General features: G+C 34.5%; 1 protein-coding gene across 2 annotated transcripts in view; it reads left to right on the top strand.

The window, feature by feature from the left end:
• The window catches only part of LOC126811740 (interferon regulatory factor 2), a 49,029-nt gene extending 32,249 nt beyond the window's left edge, over positions 1 to 16,780 (top strand). The window contains exons 1-10 of one of the 2 annotated variants that reach the window (XM_050537611.1): positions 5,193 to 5,341; positions 8,458 to 8,692; positions 9,181 to 9,342; positions 10,203 to 10,234; positions 10,684 to 10,822; positions 11,302 to 11,508; positions 12,182 to 12,219; positions 12,512 to 12,572; positions 15,234 to 15,292; positions 15,836 to 16,780. In XM_050537611.1, the coding sequence (XP_050393568.1) occupies positions 8,479 to 8,692; positions 9,181 to 9,342; positions 10,203 to 10,234; positions 10,684 to 10,822; positions 11,302 to 11,508; positions 12,182 to 12,219; positions 12,512 to 12,572; positions 15,234 to 15,292; positions 15,836 to 15,865 (942 nt within the window). In that variant the 5' untranslated portion in view covers positions 5,193 to 5,341; positions 8,458 to 8,478 and the 3' untranslated portion in view covers positions 15,866 to 16,780. Of the gene's footprint in view, positions 1 to 5,192; positions 5,342 to 8,457; positions 8,693 to 9,180; positions 9,343 to 10,202; positions 10,235 to 10,683; positions 10,823 to 11,301; positions 11,509 to 12,181; positions 12,220 to 12,511; positions 12,573 to 15,233; positions 15,293 to 15,835 lie in introns of those variants that run through there. The other variant, XM_050537610.2, reaches the window with a different exon arrangement.
• The last annotated feature ends 2,645 nt before the right edge of the window (positions 16,781 to 19,425 follow it).

Here is a 19,425-nt window from a genome sequence, read left to right as displayed (position 1 = left end):
TCTTCTTCTTATTATTATTATTATTTTTCCATTTGAGCATATCTCAGAAACTACTTGTCGGATCGATTCGATGTCTTCGGTTTTACTGGGAAAGTGGGTTTGACTTAAATTTTAAAGCCATTTCCAACGTTCTGCGACAATGCAAAATGTCCGAAATCACCGAAGTTGTCGTTTTTCGATATTTTGCCGTAATGTTATCAATAATTGTCGGATTGTAATATTTGATACATTTTAACATAGCCAGAGACAAGGCACATAGCTATGGTTCTTTGGATTTTTTATTTTCGACGAATCTTCGGAGATATTAGGCGCCTAATTATGAAAATTTAAATTTTTACAAAAAACTTTTTTATTGAATATTTTTATGTGGTATTTTACCAAGGGTTAAAGGGTCATCCGATCTGACAAAAAATGTCAACATTTTTTGTCACCGTATTTTTCCTTGGCCCCCATTGGCTAATTTAGTTTTTCAGTCCTGGATTAATTATTTATTGTTCGATTTGTATAAGACAAAGTTCATATGTTCATTTTCCTTTCGGCAACGGAAGTAACACAAATTTAGCAAAAACTGCAATTTTGAAAGTTCGGTACCACTTTTTGAAAGCAAATATTATTTTTTTTAAATCTGGTATGACTGAGAGGGTTTGCCCTGTTAATGCGCAGAAATCATCGCTCTCAGTTTTTTTAATTTTTATTTCGTTTTCGGATCATTTCGATTTAAAGGTGAAATAAGGTGAAAAAATGAGCTATTCACAACCCATTCAGGCTTTTCATATTTTAAAATATTTCTTCGCAATTTTCATAAACTAGTAGCAATAATCCATACGAAGAGAATGTATGTGAAAATTAATTTGTAATATGAACAGTTGCCGAGAAATGGGCAATTTTATATGAGTCACTTTTTACGCTAGTTTGCCTGTATAAGAGTCGATTATTATTCGATTTTCATAAAAGTGACACCATTTGATGCGTAATGTCAATTTTAACAAGGTCAAACCAATTTAACATTTTCAATGTCACCGGAATTTGGGCAAAAATTGTATTTATAACCTTCAAAACCAGTAATTTATTCAAATGAGTCTTATTTGTTATTTGTTTAAAATTTTGATATTTGATTCCAATCAACTAATAGAACGAACCCAAACGATCATATAGATATCACAAAATGGTTTCTAACTTGTTCAGTTGCGGAGAAATAGACGATTTTCAACAGGTAACTTTTCAAGGTTTTTGGTCCATAAAAGTGTCAATTATTATTCGATTTTCATAAAATTCCCCGTGTGTGATACCTAATGCCATTTACGATTTCATACAAGTAATTTAACACTTTTACTGTTACCGGAAGTAACGTCATTGTGGCAAAAACTGTATTTTTAGCCTTCAAAACAGATATTTTATTCAAATGAGTCTGATTTGTATTGTTTTTAAAATTATGATATTTGATTCCAATCAACAAATCGATTGAACCCACACGATCATACAAATACCAAAAAATGGTTTCTATCTTGTACGGTTGCAGAGAAATAGACGATTTTCTACAAGTCACTTTTCAAGGATTTTAGTCTATAAAAGTGGCAAATATTATTCGATTTACATAAAATTTTCACCATGTGATGCCTTATGCTATTTCTGATTTCATGAAACTAATTTAACATTTTCATTATCACCGGAAGTAATGTAATGTTGCCAGGATCACTTACATGTAATGAATGTATACAATGAATTGATATTGCCGGATTTGGTTGATTCTGCGTACATTTTATGTGATGTTAGCAATGCTTAAATGGAAACCTGTTTAATGGTTTCATCGGTACCGGAAGTGACATATGTTCAAGGGTAACGGGGCACCGGTGAAACCCGTCATTACTGCATCGCAGTTCTAGTATTCACTTGTAGTCACCGAGTGAGTGTTATTATGGACAACATCAATGTTGATTTAAATTGACAAATAATTCGTGTTTTCAATGTCGAGGAATTTGGATGATATTGAGTTAGAGACTTAGCTACTTTAAACGAAATGTATAACAATAAACTTTTAGTAATACAAAGAGGATACTCTCTTGCAGTAAAATATTGGTCTTAGTACTCAACGAAAGTCAATTGGGCTTGGGTGGGGGGGTTTAAAGACCATAATTTCTGTAACGCAAATGCCTAAATGAACTATAATAGTTTTCACTGGATTCCTAACCCCCATAAAAATCGGTAATGATACAATTGTAAACAAATTAAGGGACTGATTGAAGTTATTGAGTAAAGCATGCTTTTCAAATAAGTCATAGTTATTGCAACTGTTTTTTTGAGATTGGACTAAAAGTTTGTTTTTCAGTCATGGCCCAGGTGTCTAATTTGCATATTCTATATTATGCAATATAACTATGCTGTTCTTCTGGTGCTTTTCAGCACCCTTGACCCTGTAATTATGGGCATAGGTACTGGTTTCATGGAGCTAAGTCAAAGAGTTTCAGATTTAGGGGGGAAAAATAAGTTATTCACTAATGGCGGCTGTTAATTTGCATTCTAAATGCATATTCTAAATGTGTTTATTTGTGTTCCTGGCCACGAAAACATGGGTTTGGATACAATTTCCACCAAATTTGAACATTTGATAGCCAAATAATAGCATTAAATCAATTTTTGAAACATGAAATTATGCTAATAGCATATTACGCAATTTGACCCCTTTCCACCAAAAATACTTTGGAACATTTTTAGTATGATGTGCAAGAGACCTTACGGAAATGCATACCACCAAAAGAAATTCTGTTGCAATTTGTTTTGGGTTGGGCCCTTTTTTCAGCTAGATAGACTGGACTAAAGGGGAGAGCGGGGTTAACGTCAATGTTATTTCACCAATTCTTTTGCACGTCTTATCCGGGCGACCAGAGAGACACACTAGGTTGGCCAGGCGATCTTACTCCTTATCACGTACAAGCTAAGATCAATCGAAACCACACGACTTGACTCAATGACAGACCTAATTATCTCAAACTCCCGTATTGTCAATTTAACATTTTCAAAAAAACTGTTTTTATCCCACCCCATCCCACCCCGGCGCACCACAAAGAAAAAAAGAAATCGAATCCACAACACTTGACTTAATGAACCGTGTTACCCAATCCCCCGTATTGCTAATTTATAAATTTAATATTTAAGCCCAGTCCCCGGTATTCCTAATTTAAAATTTTTTTTAATAATATAAAAAATAATATTGACCATCCTAGAATATGCAGAGGATGCCAAATGTTGACAAATTTTCAATTCATCATATCTGTAAATACTGAACAGAAGATAATCATTTTATGACTGCCATTCCTTTTAGAGATTAGTCCTTCGGATGAGACGCAAAACCGAGGTCCCGTGTATACATTGGAATGCACGTAAAAGATCCCTTGGCAGTTGGAATTCGATATAAGAGTAGGCGATTGTGCCGCTGCCCGGGCAAAATTTCCCTCATAGCACACTGTATGGCGTATGCCCGTCTTCATTAGCCCAGCATAGGAGCAGAACAGTAGGACGTTAAACCCCCTTTCATTTCATTTCCTTTCCTTTTAGAGAATCAACTTTCACAATAATTATAGTGTTGACGAGATTCATAATTCTTCAAATAAATGACGAACTATGAGTAAAAACAAAACGTGTATCGAAGGACAAACCGTACATAACTAATATAACATTCAAAAACTAAATGGTAGCTAGCCCTTTTTTCTCCGTAGGTAGGGGGTTAGGTCTATTTCATAGGACCAACTTCAGGTTTGACCAAAGGTCACGATATGTAAACCGGGCTAGTGCTAATCCCACCCCTAATCCTAAACCTGGCCCTAGCCCTATAACAGTTCCTATAATCACGTGCCCTAACCTTATTTACATCTCAGCGACCTTGACGAAATCTTGAGTTGACCTTAAATAGATCTAGCCGTTGGTAGCGTGAGAATGAGGACAAACAGGCATAAATTCTCAAAAACTTTGTTCATAAGATTTCAATGACAGAAAATACAAAAAGCCCCATACGATTCCGAATTGCGATTCCAACTCTTTTCTTTTCAAAATCAACTGTACATCTTCAACAATATCTTTAAAAAAGTACAGGGACATGAAATCTGCTATCTTGGAATTGTGAATGCGAAAATAAGATTAGTATAAATACATGGAACCAGTTTCTGTTTTAAAAAATATACATTAGGATCCTTGAAGTGTAACTTTGGATGACAGTGGTAACATATTAATATTTGTGACAGGCATTGGAAACAAAAGATTATCACCCCCTTTCCATCACTCACACACAAGAAACCCGAGGAAAAATCCACAAAAAAAACTTCGACGGTTTTAATGGTGGATTCATCTGGGAAATATCTTTTAAACTAATTGTAAAAATAGAAAAACAATTCAACAACCATCTGGGAATCAGCATATGGCCCAAACCATTTGAGACTCACTCTTAGAAATTCCAATAACCCGGTTACGTCATCAGCTTCATTTTGCAGCTGCAGTTTTTTCGCGGGAATACCATAGTCTATATTTTGAAATATTATGTCACTCGTGAATGACTGGGTCATGATAACCTGCACACTCCGCGCGTGGTCGATAGAGCTCAGTCCATATAGCTCGAATACGAAGGCCTGGTTTATGGCTCAGTCTAACCTACTAACCTGACTGCTTAAAGCTCGAGCGATTGTTGACGATGTACAGCCTAATATTGGAAAAAAGAGAAATACAATCTATAACCGCCTAATTATAAAATTACCTAATTATAAAATTACCATATCAAATGGTATTAAATCACATGATTCCAGAGAGGGATTCGAATCCCCGGTTGTACGTGGCAAGGAGTAGGGTCGCCTGTCCAACCTCGTGGGTTTTCTCCGGGTCCTCCGGTTTCCTCCCACTGCTAAAGACCCCTACGCGCAAGCGAATTATGTAAATAAAATTAAACCATATGTTAGTCCCGAAATGACCTAGTTTGTGTCGAGTGGACGTTAAACCCCATTTCTCTCTCTCTCTCCAGAGAGGGAGGGAGAGAGAGAGAGAGTTAATTAAATGGGGTTTGACGTCCATTCGATACAACTTTCCAATATATATTTCCAAATCGATTCCCTATAATAATAAACTATTTTCAAACTATCTTTCAAAATATTTACAAGGAGCGCGTGCGATATTGATTTTTTTCATAACTATTATCTTCTCTAGCAGTTATTCTGAGAAGCGCGGGAATTCCAGGAAATCAGGGTTTTCCCGCTAGTCACGTGATATATAGTTTCTGTTTATATCAACCCTGCAATTTTACGAGCGCATTCATAATCGTGCAAGCTAGTAGAAAAGAACTGATCGTTCGTGTGACTGAAATGTGAGTAGATCTAGTTATTTAATTTTGCAACAGTTTGAAACAAATGATATGGTTATTTTAGTAGGCCTATTGTGAATTTAATTTTGAGAGATCGACATGCTTGTTGCCTACTTCAAACTTTGCTATTTTCAGTTTCATTTCACAATTGAATTTTATCTACTTTGCAAAAAAGTACAATGGAACTTTTAATACATTAAAAAAAAACCTAACAGATTGAAAGGGCCGTGGTTAGAGGTTCACATTGATAGCATGCATTTTGATTGTTATTATCTAAACTATTAAAAATAAAACGGGGAAATAGCAAGGAATCGCATTTCACTTTCAGCCACTCAAAGTCAAATGATTTATCGTCAAGCAGTAATACCGCGTCAACTATTCCGCTTAACTATGATAAATTTTGGTGTTGGTTGGAACCTTTCTGTTTGTTTGTCATACAAAAACAGAAATAATAAGTTAAAGTAGCTATAAGTCGCTTAACTCAACATCATCCAAAGTCTTACACGTTGAAAACACGAATTATTTGTCAATTTAAATCAACATTGATGTTGTGATCTTACAATCAGATTACATTATTATATGCGTTGCGACCCATTTGGGTCAATTTCTAGGTCACAAAAATTAGCGATTTAGCTCCTTTAATTATGACGTCTCGAATAAATGAGAAATGTTATCAGATGTTTTACAAAGAGGACAGGATACCCGACAGAAAAGGATTGTTTCACGGTCTAGTTTCGATAGACAAAACTCAATAAATTTTACTGACAATAAATAAAGAATAAAACTAGGGATATTTGCTTTAGATTTTTTTTTTAAAACTTTAAATAAGTATAATGTTCAATATTTTAATTGTTTATCTCTGTACCAAATATATCTATCAATCTAGCATACTGTCTTACAAATTGTTTTTAAGGGAGTGTGACAGACATTGACCAGAATGTCAATGTGCCACATTTTCACTGTTGATGTAAGGACCCTAGTAAGATTTCCATCCAGGAGCCCTATGCAAGCTTAATTGGACCCTGGATGCATCCGTTATTGGAGCCCATAACTATCACAAAATATATCAGGTCATATTATATCATTATCTCTGTCTGATGTTGCTATTTTTACTTAAAGGTGGGATATAATTTTAAAAACTCTACCTATCAATTTACATGTATATATGACAACAACACAAAATCTAATATTGTAATATGTAATCAATCATGTAGTAATACATGTACTTGGAAATTTTAATTATGGTGTACAATGTATAAATGTAATATGATTATAATGTAAGTTTCATATATAAACAAACCATTTTAATTATGGTGTGCAATGTCTAACTGAAATATGATTATAATGTAAATTTTACATAAACATGATATTTTATAGATCAAAACATTATACTGTTGGTAAAATAGACAAGGTACTGTTATTAATACTTTAAACATGACACAGGCTTGTTTTTAGGCTGTGACCTTGTATTAAAGATGACAGGTTTGTTTTTAGTCTGTAACCTTGTAGTGCATTCAAGGTTTTTCAGCTGGAACCATAACTTTTTTACCTCTGTCCTCAATTACATGATTTCTTGGTTCCAGTAACCCAGTGTATAGACTTAGAAACCTTCAGGAACTTTGTTGTGAAAGGGTTAAAACATTTATCTAATTAGGATTGGTAGGATAATGTTATCTTTATGTCAAACTTTATCAAATAAGTGACTAAAAATATAATCAACACACCTTCAGGAACTTTGTTGTGGAAGGGTTAAAACATTTATCTAATAGGATTGGTAGGATAATGTTATCTTTATGTCAAACTTTATCAAATAAGTGACTAAAAATATAATCAACAAACATACCTAAATATGGTTACGTAACCTACATCGGTTGTCCACAATTTCTGGTTTCATTACCCTGTAGGGAGAACGGTAGAACATTAAAACCTATTTCATTCATTCATTGTCCACAATTTCTTGGAAACACTTAGAGACTACATTTATTTTTTTCTTATCTTCTAACATTTATGTGTTGTTTACATAAAAGAGACACAAAGTTAGATAACAACCAACAGTTATTTCCCTTGATCACTTTGTGGACTCTTAAATGTAATTGTTCTGGCCAGAACAAAGCACAGCTTAAATGGAGCAGACCCTGGGCCAAATTAGAATTGCGGGGCCCATACTGCTACGAAAAGATTATTTCGTATGGCACTCATGTCCTTTTGAATGGCACGCATGTGTAACACACAATTAAACAGTCTGCAGTACAAAAACAAATTACATAATATCTGATCAAATAGGAAATCTACACAGTTCCGAATAGCATATAGCCACGAAACTGTTATAACAAGTTAAATCACCCGATTTTTGAGGTGTTCCTTACAGAGCTGAGAGTTCAGAACGATTTGCATCATGGTTTACGACTATTGAGCTCATTGATTATAATCTCATCATCTAATGTTCATGGATAGTAGGGCTAAAACTTGGAGTTACTCTTGGGTGAGAGTTTATGTTTTCTCACTTTTCAAGTCTGTGACAACGCTGAAAGATCTCTCAGCTGAAGTCATCTTTATCAAATACATTCAAATTACTATTTTTACTTCTGGAAATATTCTGGTAAGATCATCCATCGGCGTTTTCGGTTTATCGCCTTTATGCCATGAACCACAGGCCCAATTGGCCTATGCCTAAGCTAGACTGTGGGCCAGAAAAGTGATCATCAGATCACCTTGAAAATTATATGGATTGTTTAAATTAGCGAGATTAGGAAGCATAACAAATTTCAACAATTTTTCAACAATTAATTCTTGTGAGATAGTGCCCTTGCTCACTTTCTAGATTTTTGCCAAGTCTGTAAAGACACACATGTTCACACATTGTATAAATCATATGAAAAAAGAACCCTGTCAATATTCCACAAATTTAATCAATTACTTTAAGGGTTATTGCCCTTACTCAATTTGCAAACACTCTAGCGAACAAACATTAGATCAAGTATTCTGTCATTGAGGCAAGGGGCACAGTTTGGTTTATATTTTAGTAATTTATTATTTTTGTATTCTAATCTTTTATTAATTTATGTATGTACTTTAATTCTCTCAATGTACTTATGTCTTTTTTAATTGCTTTATTGTAGAAGAATTCAAATTATACCAATATGTCTCAGACCATGAAGAAAAGGGCTATTAGACCAATAGATCGACAGAGAATGAGGCCATGGCTCGTAAATTTACTGAATAACAATTCAGTAGATGGTCTTGCATGGCGGGACAGAGAGAGAGAGACCTTCCAGGTAACATGGAGACATGGTTCTCGTCATGGCTGGAGCAGGAAAGATGCTGACGTATTCGAAAGATGGGCCATGCACACAGGTAAATTTCTATGCATTGTTCAGTATAGTAAAATATAGTTTTCTATCAAATTTCAACAATTTCTGATAATTACTGTAGAGTTATTGCCCATTATCATGTCATAGAATCTCGTCAAGAGTATTAAGATTTGCTTTTTATTTACCTAAACCATTGTGGATTGCTCAGATGACTTTGATGTAACTTCCTTGCCTGAAAAGTACAACCTGTACTTTTAGTTTGGAAGAAACATCAACGGATGTGGGTGCAGACCAGCTCTGCCAACTGCCTAAAACAAATACAAGTACTATATTATATCCACCTAATCCCCCAAAATAACAAAATAATTCTTTTAAAGTCGGAATAAAAAGGCAAGTTTTTTTTTTTTAAACGGTATAAGCCCCTTTGTCTTATCTTAATATTGTTTGGTTTCAAATATTTAGACTTCAAATATCGGTACTAGTGAATGTTCAAATATTTAAAAATTATCAAAATGTTTTCTTTATCTGTAGGCAAATTTAGAGAAGGTGAAACACCAGATCCCAAAAAGTGGAAGGCTAATTTTCGATGTGCCTTAAATAGCCTGCCTGACATTAATGAAGAAAAAAATCTGAGCAACACAAAAGGTAATAATGCCTATCGTGTCTACAAGATGGCGAAGGAAACAAAATCAGGTAATAAGTTATACTCAATGTACTCACTCACCTGAGTACTTTTTTTTCAACATTCCAAAAACCTACAATTTTAATGCAGAACTCGCTAAAATGTGCTCAAGGCATGCGTTTATTATGCTTCAGACGTGCCAGGCCAGGCTACATCCATGTCAGTAGATAAAGTGTAGGGGATCAGTTTTTTTGTATGTGGCCTTTCAGGTATGCACCTGTGTGACCTAGTGTACCTGTAACTTTTTTAAAAAACATATAGCCTCTAGGCTTTTGAAATAGTGTTAGGTACTATTCATAATTTGTAAGGATTTGGGGCCTTCTGAGAGGGAGAGAGAGAAAGAGAGAGCGCTTTAACATCCACTCAACATAAACTAGGTCATTTTGGGGGCTAACAGATTGTAAAATTTTATTTGAATTATTTGCTTGTTCACTGGTGTCCTTAGCAGTGGGAGAAACCCATAGGATCCTACTCCTTATCATTTACAAGTGCACTGTTAGACTACTCCCCCCACCCCACCCCACCCCATGTTGAATTTGTAGCCTATGGCCGTGGTTCGTCTATATAGAATCTAGTGAACACTACGGTAGCTCATTGAGTAAGGTACTAGCTCTCTAATCAGTTCCCAGGTCAGATTCTAGTGTCAAGAATGTTCCTCTGCTTTGGATGTTCTAGCTTGGTTTATGTCGGTGTCAAAAAAATCCTATTGCTTGGGCAAATTTCCCCACAACACACTGCATTAGCTTGGTTGATATAGAAAATTTAAACCTCATTTCAGTACATTTTTATTAAGTTATGGCCCCCAGTAGAAATTAGTGAGTGTTTTTACATATGATCTACTTTATGTGTGTTTGTTTTGATCTCATTGCAGACAAAAAATCATCAAACAGGAATGCCAACAAGGTAAGAGTAAGGTTTTATCCAGGCCTAATAAGAAAATGCAAGCTTTAAAAATGATATAGTCATGTCGTTTCTGTTAGTGCAAAAAAGTAGAACGTTAAACGGTTTAATTCAAACCTCCATTTCATTTTGATTGATGCCTAAAAACCTATGACCTGTGACTTCAGAGGCAAGATGACATGTCAAGGGCATTAAGCAATTCGTATAAGTTTAAAAAAATAAATTTTACATGCATCAATAAATTTTGATGTTTTATTAAACAGTTAATCATATGAAGACATAAAAATATTTTACAAAGTTCCTAAGTATAATTCTTGAGAGTGGGAGTGTGGTCTCTGCTCCCCAAAAAAGCTGCTTAAAATGCTTCACAAATTACCATCAAAATTTGTGTAAACTGGGAAACAATGTATCAATCTGTAATTTACATTAAAATGTTTATTATTTGTTTAAAGCATAATCGAATAATTGAAGAAATGACAAGTGATGGAGAAGAATCAAGATCTTCAACAGGACAGGAAAGTCCACAACGTCTGACTCCATCAAATAATATCAACACCTATAGCATACCTGATTTTTCACAAATATCTAGTGGTAAGAGGAATAATTATTTACCATTATTTGTTGCAGAATATTGAACATTTAACCCTTAATATTGATCTCTGTCGACATTACCTTTACATTGTTGTAATATTCATATTCCTGAAGCTATGTTTTATAGTTTTTCTGACTTAATATTCAATGCATGTTGTGACTCTACTCTTTCTGAAATATCTGAGCTCTTCCACGCTAGTAATAGATTTTTGTGACAGATGTTGATCTTTAGACCCTTTTCTTGTAAGAAATAAAAAAAATGGACTAAAGCTTTCGTCAATATTGGGGATGATTATATATATAACACATACATTATGCAACTTTTCAAAATAACTACTGGTACATGTGACTCAGTGTATCCAGATCAAATGAACTGCTATGGTCTGTAACAGTTCTGACGGGCATTCAATGATTCCTGTAGTATTTACTTTTAATAATTAGCATGTAATTTAATTAAATATTTCTTTTCTAAATCTCAGATCAATCCATAAAAAAATCACATATGGTTACACTGTCAGCGACTGGTCACTGTGGTGGTGGGATAGTATGTGTAAATGAGGAATCGAGTCCAGTGGAGACTTTCTATTTGAAAAATATGAACCAGTATGCATCTGGTGTAATTCCAAGTCCAGCACATTCTTTATCAGACTCGTCTTCTTCAGATCATTCCTACAGAGATACAACTGGTATGACATTAAAGCAAATTATATGTATTTAAATTACAGATGTGACGTCATCCTTTGATGTTGGCATACCATTATTTCAAATAATGGTATGGTCAATGTGCCAAGCGTACAGTATTTATACTAGTTGAAATATTGGACCCGTGTGACATATTTCATTGCAATGCATGTGCTGGATAGTGTCTGTATTTTAAGTTTTTTAATGGTCTTGTGCAAGACATTGCGTAATATATAGATATAGCACTTGTGCAATATCAATATATTACTTAATGTCTCGCACTCGACCATTAAACTACACAGAGGTTTGGTGTACACCTTGGCATGCACATATAATAACCCTTGACAGTTGGAATTTGATATAAGATTAGGTCATATCACCAGGCAAAATTTCTCTCATAGCACTGCATGGCTTATGCCCTTATTTTCATTATCCCAGTCGGTGCAGAAAAGTAGGACATTAAACCCCCATTTTATTTCATTTAAATAAGGCAACATTTCAAACTAATGTCTGTTCTTGTTGAACAGACACATAAATAGATGGAAACTGACTGGTAGTAACAAAACAAATGTAAACTATAATAAATTGTAATTACATTAATCTAACTTTGAGAACACCACATGAAGCAAGTAATTGATCTAATATGACACAATATTAATTTAATTCTTCCTCTTTCAGATGCAGAATTATCAGACATATCGCGGTTGGATAATTTGGTAATTTCTTTTATTCTTATGTCAAATGTGTTTTTTCAATAATTTTTTTGGGGGGGAGGGAGGGGGGGGTATGGTGGTGTATATTTTATACAAATATTATTTACTGATAGCCTATCTAACGGCCATAGATAATACAGTAAGGAGGAAAACATTAACAGAATGTACTTCATTAGTATTCTCTCAACGTTATCAAGCTAATATCTTACTTATTATTTGCTAAATACCAAGATAAATATACATTTTTTTAAAATAAAATGTTAGCTGTGATATATTCCTTTCTACATATTTTCAGGATGAAGATGAGTTTCCTTTAATGCCAACTGCCGATTGGACAGATTTACAATTTTTTGAAGGTATGTTTCATGTTTTTATAGGCCCCCTTTAATAGGGGTATATCCATATTGTAGAAGAAATCTATTGAAATTCAAAATTTGTCATGACATTGTTATTTTTCCATTAAGTGCTCATTGCTCTTAAAGCGAGGGAGTTTGAGTTTCAGGGATTTTTAGAGCAAGCATGGACAACTTTTCTGTGGTGTGAGTAGGGCAGCCTGACAATCCTCCTGTCCATGCTTTATGTTCAAGCATAATTTTAAATGATTTTTATACGCCCACATTATGTGGTCGTATATTGTCGTCCCTAGAGGCTAAAATTAATATCCGATTGACTTTAAATTTATACACAGTGTTTAAGGTCATATGACGAAGAAGTCTATTGATTTTCAGCGATTTCCGATAATTACTACCAGAGTTATGGCCCTTGATCACTTTGAAAAATCTTGTGGACGGTCTAGAGGCTAAAGTCAATATCCGATCGACTTTAAATTGATACACAATGTTTAAGGTCTTGAGACGAATAATTATATTGATTTTCAGTGAATTTTGATAACTTGAACAGCTAAATCCATGAAATTAAATGTTTTGTATACTCAACGTTAGCATGGGGCAGAACGTTATAAAAACCAAACAAATTCTAATGATTTCCTGATAATTACTTCATGAGTTGTTGCTCTTAATCAGATTTTAATGTATTATAAATGTTTCATTACCCAAAAAAGTAAAAATATGCGGCAACTCTTGTTGACTGCCCGGGCGATTTAGCTGCTGTGGGCGTATGTTTCGTTGCCTGGCAACCAATCTTTATTGGGGGATGGTAGTGCAAATTTTATACGCCCACAATTTCATGTCGACATATTATGCCATCGCCCCTGTCCGTCCTAACATCCATCCCTCCGGACGTCCACAATTTGTTTGTGGACACTGCATGTCACAATTTTATCTGATTTTGAAGAAACTTCAAATACAGGTCTATCTTCCAATGATCTCCATACCTGTCGATATTGGCATGTATCGGACCATAACTTTATGGATTACGGCCCCTGATTGTACGCAAAATAACGTTTTTAGCTTGTGGACACTCTTGATGTCACAATTTTCATCCGATTTTGATGAAACTTGAAATACATGTTTATAACCAAAAGATCTTGGTTCCTCTCGATATTCGCACATATCGGATTATAATGTCCTGAATTATGGCCCTTGATTGTACAAAAAAATCGCGTTTTTAGCTTGTGGTCCCCACTAGAGGTCACACTTTTTATCTGATTTAAAAAAAAACGTTTGAATATATATCACCATTACACCTTTTTGAATGATTGTGTTGAATTTCATGATAATTGGACCAAAAGTGCCAGACAAACTGGTCGCCCCTCGTACGCAAATAGTGTAAAAATATGGTACAGCAAGGTTGTGAACCCACCAGATATATGTTTATATCTCAAAGATCTTAGTTCCTTTGGATATTTGCACATCTCAGACCATAACTTCCTTGATTATGGTCCCTGATTGTACTAAAAATCGTGGTTTTTAGCTTGTGAATTCTCTAGGTCACAATTTTTATGCGATTTTAAAAACCGTTTTAATATATCACCATTCCACCATAATGAAGGTTTAATTCAAATTTTAGGAAAATAGAAACTAAACTGCCTGACAAAATGGCTTCTCTTTGTAGGCAAATCCTGTAAAAGTATGTAATACGAAGGTTGTGGAATCTCTAGAGGTCACAATTTTTATCCGATTTGATGAAACTTAAAATATATCTTTATATCCGAAAGATCCCAGTCCTTTTTGATATTTGCACATTTCAGACCATACCTTTCTGGATTATGGGCACTGATTGCTTAAAAAAGAAAAGACGCTTTTGTTTTTAGCTGGTTCTCTATCCATCTCTTGTAAACTGTGGGCATATTTTGCCTGGCAACCCCTGTTTTTTTGTGTAATAAATAATTGTGGAGTAGGAATTATGTTGTGACTGTTTAATGGTGAATTTTTGTCAAACTAAGATGCCCAATTTCAACAATTTGTCTTAAGTACAGTTTGCTAGAGTTCTAGTTTGTAAGATCTTGTGAAAGCTCTTGAGAAAGAAATTATCATCTGATTTATTGAAATTAATATGCATTGTTAAAATTAGTGAAAAGAAGATTCCTATTGAAATCTTGTTTACTTTGTAAAAGTTATAATCCAATCTGCTTGAAATTCACATGCTTTGTTCAGATTATTCATATGAAAGTTTCTCAAAAAAATATTGAATACCGGAAAGAAAAAGGAATGATGCACAAGCAAGGACAATGGTTATATCTTGAGGATAATAAGCTACCATATTAAAATCAGCTAGACTATCATTTTCGTTCTCTGCCTTTTGATGAATGCAAGGGACTATTAAAATGGGTCTGTCCTTCACACTTTTGCGACACAATGACTGAGCTACTATTACTATTATACTGGATACATGTAGCAAAGACTGGACAGGCAAATAATTCTGCGAAGCTGTTGCATAAAAAGATGATACCGACGGAGCAAGAGAGCATAGATAGATATCATTCATTGTCATTTGATAAAGGGTATTTATACCCCCAAGCATTATTATGTTAATTAAACCACTTCTTACTTCTACCCAAGTCTGTTTTGTACTGCTGTTGGCCAGGATTTTTAAATATCTACTTATTATTATTATAGATGAGATAGGTGAACCAGCAGTGGTAACAATAACAAATTACAATCAAGAAGACCTGCAGGTTAGTATTTAATTATCACAAACTTAAATCTGTCATTCATAATTTAAAACTGACTTCAGTATTATCACAAGTTTAAATCAAGCCATTCAACTGTTTTATCCAGTTTTGACAGGTTTTAACCAGTTGGGCATTGTCATCTGATATTTTGTCACTGTGTACAGTTAGATTATCTGTAACAATAAACTAACAATTCTTTAATATCAAGCCAGTGTGATATAAATGGGGTTCCTTTAAGCCCATATTGCTTTTGCTCACTTTATAGAATCTTGTGAACAATCTACTAACAAAATTTTAAAACCATTATATTATGCATTGTTTAAATCAGGGAGACGCTGAAGTCTATATAATTTTAAATATGTTATTACTTGAGTTATTGCCCTCGAGAATGATCTAGTAGAGATAAGTTCAGAAATTGTGAAGTAATCTAGCAACGTCAAGATGTTGTAAAACTTGCAGTCGTTGCTTCAGGAACATGATCTTAATTGATCAGCTCGTTACTTCAATTAAATAGTGAATGTCAATTTGTTTTGTTTTGTTTTGTAGGAACCTACAGCAATCTCTATGGAATGTTGAAATCAGAACATTATACCCACCTACCATTGATCATCATCATTCATACCTGAAACCAATACAGATTTAGTTGTACATAGTTTAAAACTTTTTTTTAGCAACTATTTTAATATTCTCATCCTAATATTGGTTATTTTTTATTTGTCTCATTTTGTGATAATATTTTGTGCAATGCCATAATGTAGATTAGCATTCTGAAACATTTCTAAAGCCACACAAAAAAATAAATATTCTGATTCTCTGATTCTCAGACAATTGTTCATAAATATCTGATGCATGAGGGAGTCACAATGGCTCAGTGAATAAGATGCTGGCTCACTAACCCGGTGTTGGTCGAACAAGTTCCCCTGGACTTTTCAGCATGGTTACCCTTCATCATAATCGGTGAACACAGTAGCTGAGTGGACACACTAGTCGAATTCTTCACACGATTTACCAGTTGACTGCATCACTTTTCATGTCACATGATTAAATATGGCATCAACCATGTCTTTAAACAATCACGTGACTTCTTGATATGAGTGGTGATTGGCTAATGAATTCTATAATTAGGCCAATGCTTCAGCGAAGTGGACACACCAGGAGAATTTGATTTGGCCGAATGACAATGGACACACTAGGCTAATTTCGACGCCAATTGAATTGGCCGAATCATTCGGCTAGTGTGTCCACTGCTTTAACGCACTGTAATGTGTATGCCTATCTTCATTTAGCCCAATCAGTGCAGAAAAGTATGACATTAAGCTCCATTTCATTTCTGATGCTGGAGGGAGGCACTACATTTATCTCATGTTCTTTATAATTGAGCGAAGTAGATTTACATGATTTTTTTTATATGGCCTAATAATTAAGTTTTCAATCAGTTATACTTCTGATGTATAATTTGTAGACTATTTATAATATATTTATAACAATCAATTTGTTTCTTTTTTTATATATGTTATTTAAAAATGCTTGCTCAACCACCTATCATATCTACCTTAAATCTGTCTTGTAGAATGTTGAGCAGGGATTTTTAAATATATATTTTGTCTACTCTCTTTCTGCCTGTATCATCGTTTGATTCAGCAGCTCCACTGATATACCGATCTGTCCAGTCCAGACTACTCTTTTCATATATCTTAGACAATGGTTCCATTGGGGGGGGGGGGGGGAATCCTATATAGGATCAAATGTATGCCTCTTGACTCAATAAAAGACCTCTTAAGTTCACATTTTAGACTACTCTGTGTTTTGGGAAAGTACAAGGGCTTCTAGCCATGCTGATAGTGAAACCATTGTAAAGCAGCTCTACAACATTTCCTTTAAATTGGCTGAAGAAAAGTGGGTTAAAACCCTATTGCATACCATTTCCTTTAATCTAATCTGCTACAAAGAAATTTTCATCAAATAATTGTAGGACAAATGTGGGTATGTATAAAAGCCTTCTTGCCATACACTGCTATCTGCGATGTAGACCAATGAAATTCCATGGAGGTTAAGGTTTCAAATCTGGCCAGAATGCAGGTATAATTAAACAACCTGTTGACATGAGCATGAACAAATGGGACTTTAGATCAATCTTTTGATTATGATCTAACAATTATACTGATACTACAACAACACAAATGTTAAAAAAAAGGAGAAGTCAATGTATATATATTTATAATTTTTTAATTTAGGATTCAGTTTCCAAAAGTTATCCAAATTTAGTCCTTTTAGCAAAACCTGGACTCGATGAGAAACCCATCGATTTTCGTTTGTAACCAAATCCATTACTACTACCTCCACTGCCACGGTAATTGTTTCTATTATTTGAATAATTATTAAAACCGTTTCTTCCGCGAAATCCACCACCTCCACCCCAACCAGAGCGACCACCATATGTTGATTGTGTTTGTATTACTTCGGGAAGTTCTCTAGCTTTTGTAACTACGATACCATTTCTTCCTTCATATTCATCTCCTATGGAGGACTCAACTTCATTAGGTACATCAAAAGCACATCCCTGTAAATAAAATAATATGAACTGAAATTCGACTTATGCCCTACAGTGTGTTATGTGAGAAATTTTGTCCAGACTGCAGCACTACAGCCTACTCTTATTTCAATTCCCCATCTGTCAAGGGTTCTTTCACATGCAGGCCAATGTTCACACAGGATCCCGGTTTTCCTCCCATCCGAATTCCAAACGTGTATATGTTTTCTATTGCCAAGCCCTTCATCCTACACCACTGACAAGGAACCACACAGGAAAATCACAATAAACTTTCACAAGACCACCAGGTTGGCAAGCCGTCTTACTGAGTCAACGTGGCTCCCTCCCTAGTATAAAGAGAGAGAGAGAAATGGGGTTTAACGTCCGTCTACGACACAAACTAGGTCATTTCGGGACTAACATATGGTTTAATTTTGTTTTATTAATTCGCTTGCGCGTAGGGGTCTTTAGCAGTGGGAGGAAACCAGAGGACCTGGAGAAAACCCATGAGGTTGGACAATCCCTAGTATAAATAACAGTATAAACATGGTTGTTTTTCAAGGAATCCAGTATTTTTCCAGAAAGATCGATGTCTCTACTTTTATATATACCAAAATTTCCATACTTTTATTGGAAATAACCACCCGATAAATACTTTTGTGGGAAAGTATCTTTAGCATCTACACCAAGTTTTAACATTCTGATTCAGTTAAAAGCATTGTTATTAACTTATTGTCTTCAAAAAGGTGTGACAGACAGGTAGGTGCTAAGCCTTAACAGTAAATCACTGAAAACCATAATGGCATGCACGCAATTAACATCCAGTGTCTATTTAAATAGCTTTTATTATCAAAATTGTTTACTTGGTTAGAGACAAACAGCTGAACTGGCGGTAGAAAAATCACTACAATAGCTCACACATATTACCACGTGCTCTATAGAACAACACTGACCTTGATAATTTTAAGTTCTAATACAACAAGCCAACAGTGAGGCTAATGTCCCCCGCCGAAATCCCCAAATAAATAGATGACACATATTATTTCATTGCATATTTATCAAACTGATTATCAACTATATGCTAAATTTCATCATTCTCTATCAGATAGAATAAATTAAAAGCAGAGTTGTTATGATTTAATGTTATGACCAATCAAATTGTTTATCGCTCCTTAGCCTAAGAAGAAAATTCTCACCATCAAACTTAGTCAAAGTAATGATAAAATGAATCTATACTCAGAGTTTCATCTCACTTAATTATAACCAAAGTTATCGTTCCCCAAAGCATCAACCAATCAAATTACATTTACTTATCTCTGCTTACCGTAAGCAGACAATGCTCATCTTTGAACTCCATCAAGGCATTCACTTAATGAACATCTACACCAAGTAGGAGAGTAAATGTGTTCCAAAGTCTCGAACAATCAAATTGCTTATCGCTCTTCTTACCCTCAGCAAAAAATGTTCATTATCGAACTTTGTCAAGATATTGATGTGATTCATCAATCTCACTTAATTAGAACATTTAAGGCCTAAAGAAAGACCTGAAAGACCTGCAATAGACAGAGTTAGTCCTTGCATAATGTACATTTAAGTGACATTATTT

The sequence above is a fragment of the Patella vulgata genome, chromosome 2 (assembly GCF_932274485.2).
Source record: "Patella vulgata chromosome 2, xgPatVulg1.2, whole genome shotgun sequence".
Taxonomy (NCBI): Eukaryota; Metazoa; Mollusca; class Gastropoda; family Patellidae; genus Patella; species Patella vulgata.
Note: the sequence above shows the minus strand (reverse complement) of the source record. Positions and strands in the feature narration are given on the sequence as shown.